The following is a 13,013-nucleotide window of genomic DNA, read 5'->3' as shown; positions in this document are numbered from 1 at the left end:
CCCCCACCTCACCCCACACGCATGAGCCTGTAGATATGGGCGGACCGGTCAGTCAGCTGATGACTAAATACTCCACACAATCTCTGTCCTCAATACATGGATTTCGTCACACGAATGATTTTCTAGCCAATTACGCACAATGTGGACAATTTCATGCAACTGCAGGGTGAAGACTCGCAACTTGGTGGGATCTCACTCAGGAATGTGTCGTCTGCGCGCACCTGGGACCGCCGGAGACATGCAGGGGCGACGCGTTTTAGCCCGTTTCCACTCTGTTTTATGATACCGAGCCGCCGCGTACCTGCCCGTGATGGGGAGAAGCGCATGGAGCTGCAGTGCCGTGATCTTTCTGGCCATCGTCTGCTCGTGTCGTGCCGCCACTCTAGAGTCCATCCACTGGAGCAGCTCCAATGCAAAGTAGGTGGATGAATCAGTTTCACGCTGGGTGGATGCAACTTTTCTGCTGCTGCTGCTTTGTGCAAGAAGTGTGACCGAAATGATTGATTGAAAGTTAAACAGAGGGGATGCACCCCTTTTACTGCAAATCAAGAAATACAGTTTTGATATTTCATTTCAACTAATTAGTCGATTAATCGTTCAGACTACAAAAAAAGAGTTAACGGCAAATTTGAAATGGGATTAATTAATTTATGAAGCAAAAAAGGCTGCTATTCTCTGTTCTGTATCATTTAAATGATTAAAAATTGTGAATAACTAAAGCCTAAGGTGTTGTCTTCAGCTTTCTTGTTTTGTCTGATCGGTGCAAGCCCCAAAGATAATCAGTTTATCATCACATAAGACACAGGACAGCAGCAAATTATCACACAAGAGAGGCTGAAACTATATAAATCTTTTCACTTGAAAAAAATGACTCAAATAATTGCAGCAGTTGCAGATTAATTCTGTCTGTCTATTGAACTGATTGAATAACCAACCTTTTCATCTTTAAAACTGAGTATCTTTGCTTTGGGCCTGTTCCTCAGATGAAAAAATTGTTGTCAGGAGGTTGTAGAGCTTTCAAAACAGTAAGATCCTATTGAAACCCTCTTACGCTACTGTCGATTAGACATTTTTTGTTTTGGATTTATCATAAAACTTAAAAACTTTGGCACTATGTGATTTACAAACTCAAGCAGAGTAACTGACTCACGAATTAAATAGTGATGTCTGAGTCTGTATTGTTTAAAAGGCCATTTGTTCTTACATTTATTCTCTCTTTTATCCCCTCTTTCATCCCCTCGCTCACAGATTTACCCCGGGTCAGGGTCTGGTCCTGTATCCTCAGATAGGGGACAAGATGGACATTGTGTGTCCCCGGGCAGACGCTTCCTCGGGGGGAAAGGAGGAGTTCTACAGAGTGTACCTGGTCTCCCGCAGTCAGATAGAGAGCTGCACCATCGACAAGACGGATACACCCCTACTGAACTGTGACAAGCCTCACCGGGATGTCAAGTTCACGTTCAAGTTCCAGGAGTTCAGTCCCAACCTGTGGGGTCTGGAGTTCCTCAAGGGGAAGGACTATTATATCACTTGTGAGTTAGTCTATAGATAATACCTGCCACAGCTGTCGCCCCTGTTTGTCTCAGTGCATATAAACACGTACAGCATCTTAAAATCAGTGGAACGGAGACACAAGCTGCTGGTTTCTACAGGTGGAGCAGTGTCTGAATCAATGCTAGCAACTGTTTCCTTTTTTCCCTCCTGGGAGGAGAGGAAGCCATCATCCTTGGCTCCCTCTCAATTTGTCAGTTTGTGTGAGAATCAAAAAATGTGGCCTCGTTATTGGACCGCTGTTGGTTAAACCAGCATCTTAGTGGCAAGTGATGCATGAGATAGAGAGCAAGTCTGACCATGTAGCCTCATCCGCCTCGCCACGCTCTGACAGCACACTTCGCTCTGGCAGGCCAGTGTGATTCCAAGGGCTTACATGCCCCAAATCACACAAGGCTTTTACAGCATCAGGCAGATTTGATGGGAGCTTTCATGGCAACGTGGCTTGTAGCCTGTGAGATGTTGTTATCTGACCTAAATGCTGCTAACAAGTCTATGTGTGTGTATGGGTGGGGGGAGCAACAGGGGTGAATGAGAGTTCTTGGTGTGTGTGTGTGTGTGTTTACATGTTGTTGAATGTGTTTAAGTTATCGCTAATGTTGGTTATAAATTTTTTATTATTTATTCATTTTGTCCATTCGCAACTTTGCATCTAGAGCTGAAATTATTAGTTGATTCATCGGTTAGTTGATTCAACAAGAAATTGACTTTCAGTTGGCAGTTTATTAGGTGCTCCTCCCTTTATGAGCGTTATAATGATCCGTTTTCATTGAGACTGTTTTAGAGAGGTGTTGATTCAACCATGTTTTTATTTTTGAGGCTGTAGTTTGAGGTGCTCTATTGACTGTTTCTATTATTTTGTCCACTCCATTTAGTGAGGGTAGACTAAATAAACACCTCCCTGTATAACATAATACAGTTCATATCCTGAGTCTTAGATGTAGTTTGAGATGCAGTTGAACTGTGTTGTTTACATTGAACATTAAGGTAGGATCATTGTTTTAGACTGCATCATTTTTAGCTAGATGTACCTAATAAACTGCTAACTGAGTGTAATCGCTGACTATTTTGATAATCGATTAATCACGTAAGTTATTTTTGAGGGGAAAATGCAGCATTCTCTGGCTCAAACTTCTTAAGTATGAGGGTTTTATGAGGTTATTCTTGGACTCATGTTTTAGTAAAGCCAAAATATCTTTGGTTTTTGGTCTGTTGGTCAGACAAAACAAGCAGTATGAAGATGTCTCATTGGGCTCTGGGAACTTGTGATGGGTATTTTTTAGCAGTTTTTTTAGCTGACATTTTGTAGAACGAAAATAATAGATTATAATTTGGTGCAGCCCTGGTTCCATCGTTTGTTTTTATGTGTGTAATTATCTATATACTTTTATAGTTTCTGCTATGTGCATCTGCATCTTCTCGCACAAGTGATGCAACATTCGGCAACTGGAACCGCCTGCAAAGAAATCATTTTTGGAACTATGCATCGCTTTATAATCTTGTTTCGGGATGATTGCATGAAACACAAACTTAAAGCTTAAACAATAATTTAATGTTTCCTCTCTCCTCCCTCTGTATGTCAGCCACATCCACAGGGGTTCTGCAAGGTCTGGATAACACTAATGGAGGGGTGTGTAGAAGTAAATCCATGAAGCTGGTGCTGAGAGTCGGCCAAAGTAAGTACTTTATGTTTGTGTGCGTGTGTGTAGATAAAGCTGAGTGTGTATGAATGAAAGAGACACACAGCTGTCTGACAAACTGTGCTAAAGGAACAATAGCAACAATAGTTTGATTTTGGTTATTACACGTTACGCAATGATATCACCTCCTCTCTGGAATTACTAACTGGTCAGATAATCGTGATCATCTATTCATTCTCTTGAAGGGAGATTGCCATCATGAATTATCGCAAATCCCTAATTCAGACCACTGGCAGCTTAAGGCCATCGGTATTATCTTGCATGCCATCATTTGGACTGGTTGTTGCAGTCAATAATCTTTTTTTTTTCATATTAACATCAGAATAGCCAATGGTCCTTTTTCATCATTTTGTTCTCTTATCACATATATTAAAATTTAACAAAGCAGATTCAGAACATATCCATTGCCATTACTTTAATGTCCTGAGGATAAATGGCTCTGTAATACAATATTCACACAGGAACATACTGAGGTTTTTCATTTCTTAACCTATCGATGCAGTTTTATAATTGTGTTATTAATCAATTTATTAGAAGAAACAAGGATTTATTAGCGTACTTGTTTATACATGTGCTGTATTTTGGTCTGCTATTGAGCTCCACATGATCAAAGAAATCATCAGATGCCGCGTTTCTGTGTACTTACTCTAACTTTAAAAGCTAAATCTGTCAAAGCCCCCAAAATGGAATTTCTTTTTTGACCTCAGAAATGCGAAGTATTATTCATATAAATTATTCAAGAGTTTGAGTTAGAGATGAAAAATCAGCATTTTGTGTGTTTCTCAACTGATCATAACTGGAAATATGGGGCTGTTTTCCTGATGTGTTTACAAACACTGCTGGTGTAAACAAACAGCAGAAAACATTAATAACTCAGATTTAGTTGTAATCTTGTGTTAATGTCTCCACATTTTAAAAGGCCTTTCAGTCAATCTAGGAGTCATTGTAGCTGCTAGTTATGTATTAAACGCCATGGTTTGGACTTACGGATTGTTCCTTTAGAGCTGAATATCTAATCATACAAACATGGTAAATGTGTTGTGAGTAAATTTAAATTAACAGCAGTGGTCAATGAATGCTAATGCAGTGAAAAAAAATGTTAAAACTTAAATGAAACTTAAATGAAATTTTTATTTTATCCATAGTTTACTCAAAGGCCATAGAATGCAGTAAATCTTTGTTGAAGCCTACTAAGATTGGGAAACTGCTCAGGTTATTATTATCCACTGTATGCAACAGTGGATAATAATAACCTGTGTTATATGTGATTTGTGAAATGTTGTTCTTGCCTCTCTATTTTTCTACAAACTGCCATCTTTCTCCACTTTAAGAGGCACTGCAGCAGTTTAGTGTCGCACTTAAAAAGCTGCTGGACTTGTGAGAGACTTAAAAAGCAGCAGTGGAAGAAATTTTCAGATCCTTTATTTAAGTAAAAGTACCACTAAAGCAATGTAAAAATACTACATTGCAAGTACATAAGTAAAACTACAGAAGTATTAACGGCAGAATGTTCTCAAACTATCAAAGTAAAAGTACTTGTTTCCTCCGTGTGGCTGATAAGTTATCACAACATTATTACATTACTGCTAATGCATACACAGCAGTTTATTGTTGAAGCTGCTCATGGTGGAGATAGTTTTAACTACTTCATATACAGTTAACTAGTTTAGTCCAGTGGTTCCCAATTTAGGGCTTGGGCCCCTTTAAGGGGTCACAAGATAAATCTGAGGAGTCGTGAGATGATTAATGGAGTAGAGAGGAAGGAAAAAAACAAAGGCTTTGATTCACAGATCTATTTACTTTTTTATTTTGCTTTGTTCTGTGAAATTGTTTGTGCCTTGAATTGTTATTAACATCCAACAATATGAGGAGTTTAGATTGGAAATGTTTTATATTATACATTATACAACCGTAAAAATTTATATTTGATTTCCTACAGTTTCCAAAGTTCTTTTGGAAATACCCCAAGGAAAAGTGTGCCTTTTTGTATTATGTTATGTTTTGAACACGTGTAGGTGTAGAGAGTGAGAGCGTTACTGGTAGTTTTTCCATTCAAGAAAAACTGAGAGTTCCAGTTGTGACTTAAAACACAACTTTTTGTGGTTCATAGGTTAGAAAATGGTTTCCCCACATCTCTTGTGATGCGTTGTACCCGAATGACTGAAAATAATCAGTCCAGAGAGAAAGAAGCTTTTCTTTGATTTTCATTCTGACTGACTAACAGAAAACATTAATACTTCAACAAACATCATTATAGTTTTAACAGGAACATTTTTTGTCGTGACATAACCCCACCTACACAGGAATGACAAGGAGATGTGAGGTGTGGACCTATTAGCCATATGCTGTGATTTTATTTATGTCCTGCTTTATGATCCAGGCTCTTCAGATCCACCTTCAACACTCCAGGAGTCTCCCACCAGATTCCCGCCCACACGACCAAAATCCAAGGCCAAGGCCACCTCTGCGGAAGAAAACGATACAAAAAGCAAAACTGGTAAAAGAAACATCAAATATATTTTATTATTGGAGAATACATACAGGTTTATCTTTGGTATTTTGACACACATGACTTTACAGTTCAGGGACCATTATTATATTTTTTTTAACCTGTTAACTATAAAGCATATTTATTAAGGATAAAGCTGTTGATTATCTAATATACTATATGTTTTTGCTGTTGATGTATTCCATGGAAAAAATCAAAACCAATGTGTTACTCAGCCAAATTTATACTCTATACATTTGGTTTTGTTTTTTTTACTCTATTTTTTATTTTAGAAAGGGCTGTGTAATTTTTAGCAATTGTGGAATTGAGGAATAATACATTAAAAATCTTTTAAAATATGTTTTGGAAAATCCCTATCAGTGATTTAAAGTTTAATTTGAGGTAAATGGGCACAAAGATGCAAAAACACTAGTGCTAGCCTTTAAAGAGGGATATATCTGAATTTCTTGGAGGCTTGGAGATGTTGCTGTTATGTTGCAGGAGGTGAAATATTTTGACCTTCCTGTTACATTTAAGGTGTTGTGTGAATCTACAAACAGAAACATTTAGAAAGGAATTAGAAATTGTACCCACACTGACATACTAAGGGTCAAGAAATCTTTATTTTTTGGATTTATGACCTCCTCCATATCCTAACTTATTTACAAACCCTCGGTGATCATAACTCACTGGCCCATTCACTGTCAGAGGAAGGCACCAGGCTGTTTTCCAGTGTGACACTAAAGATTAGACAGTATTCTCCAGTGTCCAGCTTTGACGGGGGTTTTCATGTTAACACATAATGATCGGGCTGTACCAGGGCATAAACTGAGTGAAACTGTTTTTTAAATCTCCTCTGTTGCATGTCCTGATTTACTCATTTCATCTCAGTTTCTCTGTTTCTGATGACAGACGCAGGCTCAGAAACAGGACAAACAAACCCCAGTGGTGGTGGCTCTAAGCCGGGGCCGTTTGTCTGGGTTTTCTCCGGCTGTGTGATCCTCCTTCTGGTCATTGTTGTCCTGCTGGTCCTGCTCTGGAGGTACCATCACCGCCACTGTGTCCCGGAGAACCAGCAGTCTGCCTCTGTGTCCCTCAACACTTTGGCCGTGCCAAAGCGGGACAGCATCAGCAGCGACAACATGGGCTCAGACCGCAGTGATGTTGTCTTTCCTCTGCGGGCTTCTGACAGCATGGTCTGCCGTCACTATGAGCGTGTGAGCACCGATTATGGGCCCCCTGTGTACATAGTGCAGGAGATAACGCCCCAGAGTCCCACCAACATCTACTACAAAGTCTAATGTTTGCTGCTCTAACGCCAGTCTTTTGCTAATATGTTGATAATCATAAATTCCAGCCGTTGTGGACACGCTCAGGCTGCAGTCTGTTACACAATGCTCCCATGGTTACAGCTGTGAAGTTTGTAGCGTGTGAAGAAATGTGGAGTCTAACTGGGAGCTGTGTTGCACTGACAGACAGACAGACAGACAAGCATCAGTCCTACTCTTGTTCAGGCCACACTGCACCAAGTGCACAAAAAACTGTTGAACCACTTTGTTTTCTTAGTGAAGAGACAATCAGAGAGGAAACTGATGTGTCATAAATATCTTTCAGTAGTCATGTTCAGTTTGTTTTGTGAGATATTTCCAGATGTGCGCAGCAAACACCCGTTTGTTTCATTTCTATTTTACAGAGAAATCAGTTGTTTCTCTCTGTCTCTGCCACTGAATGTGGCAGCTTCTGGTGTATAGTGAATTTGTATTATATTTCATTTTTTCATAAATTGGGGGGAAAAAAAGATTGATATTGCACTTCAACACACTGAATTTGGGAGCACTTAAATCTACTGTGGGGGTCCAAAAGTCTGAGGCCACTTTCCAATTCATAAACTTTGTCTGAAAGCTGTTCAGTGAAATGAAAATCATTTTTGATTTTGTGGCTTGTATTTGAAGTAAAACAGTTTCAAGGGATTCCACACTCAAGCTTTCTGATGAATTCAGCTTCCGTTATTTGGTTTTATTTAGTGTCAACATCAATTTAAACATGAATAATCATTTTTTAAAATTAATATACTGCACTAAAGCCAGAGCTCTGGGCTACAAAAACCCTCTTGAAATTTTAATTTCTCAACACAGGAAAGTTTCTGTTACTTGTTTAACTTTTTTTAAAAATTGGTCAACATGTGAGTAGTTTCATCTTCAGTGTCTATGTTCTCTCTCTCCCAACTTCCCCAAACCAATGAGGTTAAAAAGTAAAAGTGTCGGTCACACACAGGCAGAAAATGAATATAATGGAGAAATGAAAGTTTGAGTCAGAATAAATGCTGATAAATCACAGCGAGTTTCCTCAGTGTTCCTCATGGGTACAAAATTACTAAGCAGCACATGTCATCATGCACACAGGCAGTGCATGATGACTTCAAGCAACAATAAGTTTCAACACCACTATTTGCATGTGGCTGTTGTTAAGACCATCAAGGTCCTACTCAGAAATCACAGGACTTTAAGCCATTTCCACTGGTGCACGTTTCAGCTGCAGTTGATATGGAGCCATTTTAAAACTAAAAAAAATTGTCTGAATGATTTTTGGAGGTTGAAGGCATAAAATTAGGCACTGCCCACGGGAGCATGTCTCTTCATTACACTTCTAATGGTGCTCCTGGGATAGTGACTGTCATTCTGCAGTTAACAGCACCGTGATGAATTTTTTACCCTGTCTTATTAGGTTGAATAGACAAAAGAAATGACATCATGCAAAATACAGTTTGATATATCCCTAGCTGCAGCTGGAATATTTTGTAACTTCTCTCCAAATAGGAGTCTTTGCTGTCATAATAATAATCTTGCACATACTGTGAAGTTAAAAAAGGAGGCTTTTGTTATTTCTCACAATTTTCCCTGAACTTCACTTGCAGCTGCTGCGTCATCTTTGCAGTACTCTGCCCTCACATTATCTGTAATGGTAAAAGAAAATATTGTTTTAACACAAAAACACATTAGAAGCGTTTAATTGTCTCGCGGTCTCTCCTGTGGCGCTGTACGCAGCATCCATGGGTGAACATGTTTCATGCTCCTTCAGCCACATCATGCAGCACATTTTCAACCTGTCAGCTTCCATGAGCTTCCTCTCCACCAGGGACACTGTTGCCTCTGAATACGAGGAGCCACACTGGGGGATCTTCAGGACATGTGCTCTGTGCATCAAACAGGGAAACGGCTTCTTTACAGAAAATATAAGTAAGCTGACCTTTTTTTATATATAAAATGGTTTGACAAAATTTGCAGTAAAACTTTTGTGTGAATTAGGTATATTCTCCACCGTGTACCACTTTTCTTTTTGGCTGTAGCCTGATATAAAGAGCTGCAGATGACAGGCGTGGACGGCCTCATTCTTATCCTGCAGCAAAATGCAATTTCCCCTCTGGCAAGAGATGTATTTAAAATATCTGAGGGAGAGTTAATAGGAAATGTGCCAAAGATAACTTCATTACTCCTTTCTATAATTGACTTCTTTAATAGACTCGACGTGTCTTAGCCAATCTAAACCACTCTTACTGTTTTCAATAGGGAAACATACTCTCCTGACTATTCAATGAACTATATAGTCTTATAAACCAATCTGCATTTGATTCATTGAAATTCAAATTTAGATCTTGTACATGGCCCTGGTGTCTTTCTACATTGTGAAAAAACAATATAACACAAATTTGCCTATGACTCTGAAGCAGTGCAGAGTGTGTTCGTTGTCTGTGTGCATGTGCATGTGTCTTTCCACCCCCTTGCTTGAAGTGATCCCTGCTCTTGTGAGATGTTTTTTTGTCCTATGTGAAGCTTCACAGTTGAATGGGCCGTGGTCGACGAGGTGAGTTCAGTTGACCCCGGGGTCACGCGGAGACAATGCTGGCCGGGCTTCTATAGGGAGAACAAAACAGAGACCCCCAGGCTCATGGCCCCTATCGTGGGAGGAGCTTGGACACGGTAAGCCATTTTAGAGAAAAAGGGGCAGAAGTGTTTGCTACATCAGAGGGGATGTTTTGGATCTCAGGTACAGGCTTGAATATCATAAGTGCTACCAGCATGTTGTTTTAAGTTCTGCATTTCACCTGGGAAGTCGTTTCTCTGCTCGGTTTTACAGTGCAGAAATAACAAAATCATCTTACACTTTATGGTTTTTCCTTTATCTTTTTTTCACAAATAATATGAACCATCATATTAAAGTGTCTTAAAACGCTTTTGTAACTGATAACTGCTCTGATAAATCTTAACTATCATTTGTGCAGGGAGCTTAGAGCTTAAAGAGGAAGGGGGTGGGGGAGGTGGGGTGTCTAATAAGGAGAGGCATAAGCTTTTATCTGACCCTGTGGGACAATGTGAAGTCTACAACCTCCCTGTGTCCACCCACCCCCCACCTCACTTCCATATGCAGAGGAACTAGGCCCACCACTGGCTTTGTGTGGGGGGTTGGGGGTCATGACTGAGCGCTCCCACTCCCACAGTGTGCCCTGAGAAGTGGAGAAGAATAGATATTCAGGTTTTAGGTTGAGAAGTTTTCTAGTTTTCTGGACAGTTAGAGAGTGAACTACAGCTCAGATCGAACACTGAGCACTGGTAAAATAATCTTGCAGTGTCTCTCTGAGTTTACAGAAGCACCAGCGTGTATCACATTGAGGCTTCACAGGAAACAAGCTGAAACATTAGACCTATTGATTAGCTGCTTTGCATCAATTCCTCCATCTTTTCTCAGTGGGTTGCATAAAGATGACTTTTTAAAAAAAACCCACACACACTACAGAAACTCCAGTGATGGGGAAGTTGTGGTTAGTGTTGCTTCATACAGTTAAAAAAAAAAAACCCATCATGTTATTATTATACAGTATTTAGTTTGCTAGTTCCCTCTGCTGGCCAGCTACTATACTGTATCACACTCACATGTTTGTGACAGTTCAACACATTTCAACAGATGATAAAAGAAAAAAAAACCTTCACTGCATTTCATCAAACCTTGATTATACTCTAAACCACCTGGTTTAACAGGCGAAAGGTGGAAATGATTTGGAAACCTTCAAGGTTGAGGGGATCGTCTCTCGTCTCTTTATCATTAAACTCCAATGCAAATGCATGGGGTGTTTTTGACAAAAACATTTGTTTTATCATTTATTTCACTGTATTTACATGTCTGTGTTGCAAACAAAAATATCATTATTAAAAATATATATATATTTTTTCACTTGCTCTTAAAGCTGCAGTGGAAACTCACACAGTATCTTTCAGTGGTGGAAGACCTTCTCTAAACCTTAATACAACAACGTAAAAAATGAAAATACTGGATAATTTTACCTCCTCAAGCCTAGAGCAATTATTTAGATGAAACTGTGTGAGAAGTTCAAAGGGGTAAAATCTCTCTTAGAAACACCTAAAAGGCCCCAGTCACGTTTTTTTCTGTATAGGGAGCTGTGAGTCACATTTTATAAGCTTCTTATGTGTGTGTGTGTGTGTTTTTAAGTAAAATCTTAATTTGAAAAGTAATTAGTAATTATAGCAGTCAGATAAATGCAGTGGGGTGAAAAGTAAAAATATTTCCCTCTGAAATGTAGTGAAGTAGAAACATGGAGTGGTATAAAATGGAAGCACAAGTACCTCAAAACTACACTTTAGTACAGTACTTGAGTAAATTTTTGCAGTTACTCTCCACCAGTAGTGGCTTTATTCTATTTTTAACTGAAAATGGTGCAGAAATAAAGGTGAGTGAGGCAACGCATTTCAGATATAGGTAATGTTCATCTTAAATTTAAAGAAGGTGACCAGAGATTTTGTCTGGTAATAAATGACTGTAACTCCTTCTCAGTGCAAACCATTGTAAACATAGCAGAAAAAACAAAACAGTGAGGTTTGGGAGCCTTCATTCAAAACAGTGCACAAATTTCCACTGTGTAGAAATTATTGTAATTTTTATAAATGCAGGGAGGTCTATTTTGCAGAGTTCAGCAAACATCTGATGCCATGTTTTGTATACTTTGTATTTCATCCTGAAGTATTTGAACAATTTGTTTAATTTCACACATTCAAATGGATCTACTGAGATTTTACTTCTAACTAGATGCAGAAAAAGCGTGGAGTATTGAGTCTGGGCCCTACATCCTGTCTGAGGGCCTCGAATTTGTTGCAGTACTCCAATGCTCCTCTGTTGTGGTTTGTTGGCTCATGTCTTTGCTCATAAAGTCTCCACAACATCCAGACGTTTTGTTTTAAATCTGAGAAGAAAGCAAAACCAAGGCATGAGCACAATTACTGCGAGCTCTCTGTGAGCATGAAACGCTACAAATATTTTGGTTTATTTCAGAGAGGAACTCAAATCACAGATAAACAGTCATGATACTTAACATTTAGCCATCCTAAACAAGTTTCAATTACATGGAAGAAACCAATTATCTGTAGTTTTACATCATTTGGGCTATTGGTGTGTAAAATATTCTGAAGGCAAAATTCAGAAATATTACTAACAGAGTAATGTTAAAAAATGACTTTACTACCTGAAAACAATTCTTTAAATTAATTCTCAAAACTTCTTCATCTGTTTCACATATTGTGTCCTTATTTATTATCAAATGTATATATTTCAGTAACAAATGTTGTTTTCATTCAGTTGTTGAAGCTTGTTTTTGTAAAACTGTATAAACAACATCTGTGGATTTTTTTGAAGCGTTACTCAAAACTAAGACTTAGATTCCACCTCCAGCACTCATCATTGTATCTCGATAAATCATTTTAAAATAAAACTTTTTTTTTTCCTAAAGTTTAATTTAGTGAATCAAGTTTAATCACTCACCTCTTATGAATTAATTACCAGAATAAAGTTTCATTCAACACTTTAGCCTTTTTTTTTCAAAGACTTAAGAAAAGAAAATATTATCTCTGAAACATACTTTTGATAAAGCTTTATTTTACTGTTCACAACCCACAGACTCTGGGTTTATGATGGGTGCTTAATGAATTCACTGATGTTATTTATTTGCAGTTTTATATCTATGTCTTGGTTATATTAGTTTATGTGTTGCACATACTTGTTCATTTCCTCTACAGGAAACCCAGGCTATACAAATGAGAATAACTGACCAATCGTTTTGTCGCTGCATCTTTAAAGGTGGCATAAATTAATTTATAAAACTTATTTCACTTCGAAATAAGAGCATATAAAAATGTTTTCTTTTGTCTCCCTGTACGGAAACCGACAAAAATTAAACAAACGTACACACATTTAGTGAGCTACAGGTCGAT

At 38.5% G+C, this 13,013-nt stretch overlaps 1 protein-coding gene across 1 annotated transcript; it reads left to right on the top strand.

The window, feature by feature from the left end:
• The first annotated feature begins 128 nt into the window (after positions 1 to 128).
• On the top strand, positions 129 to 7,691 carry LOC108888043 (ephrin-B2a). The gene is made up of 5 exons (XM_018683840.2): positions 129 to 417; positions 1,249 to 1,532; positions 3,135 to 3,227; positions 5,632 to 5,748; positions 6,652 to 7,691. The coding sequence occupies exons 1-5, from the start codon at positions 311 to 313 to the stop codon at positions 7,038 to 7,040; spliced, it is 990 nt and encodes a 329-aa protein (XP_018539356.1). The 5' UTR covers positions 129 to 310; the 3' UTR covers positions 7,041 to 7,691.
• Positions 7,692 to 13,013: the final 5,322 nt, after the last annotated feature.

The sequence above is a fragment of the Lates calcarifer genome, linkage group LG2, assembly GCF_001640805.2.
Source record: "Lates calcarifer isolate ASB-BC8 linkage group LG2, TLL_Latcal_v3, whole genome shotgun sequence".
NCBI classification, from domain to species: domain Eukaryota; kingdom Metazoa; phylum Chordata; class Actinopteri; family Centropomidae; genus Lates; species Lates calcarifer.
Note: the sequence above shows the minus strand (reverse complement) of the source record. Positions and strands in the feature narration are given on the sequence as shown.

What these genes read in the sequence shown, in the direction of transcription:
- LOC108888043 (XM_018683840.2), top strand. Translation starts at nt 311, where the DNA reads ATGGGGAGAAGCGCATGGAGCTGCAGTGCCGTGATCTTTCTGGCCATC. An exon ending in TGGAGCAGCTCCAATGCAAA is followed by an intron (nt 418 to 1,248) that starts GTAGGTGGATGA and finishes CCTCGCTCACAG; the next exon opens with ATTTACCCCGGGTCAGGGTC. An exon ending in CGATACAAAAAGCAAAACTG is followed by an intron (nt 5,749 to 6,651) that starts GTAAAAGAAACA and finishes TTCTGATGACAG; the next exon opens with ACGCAGGCTCAGAAACAGGA.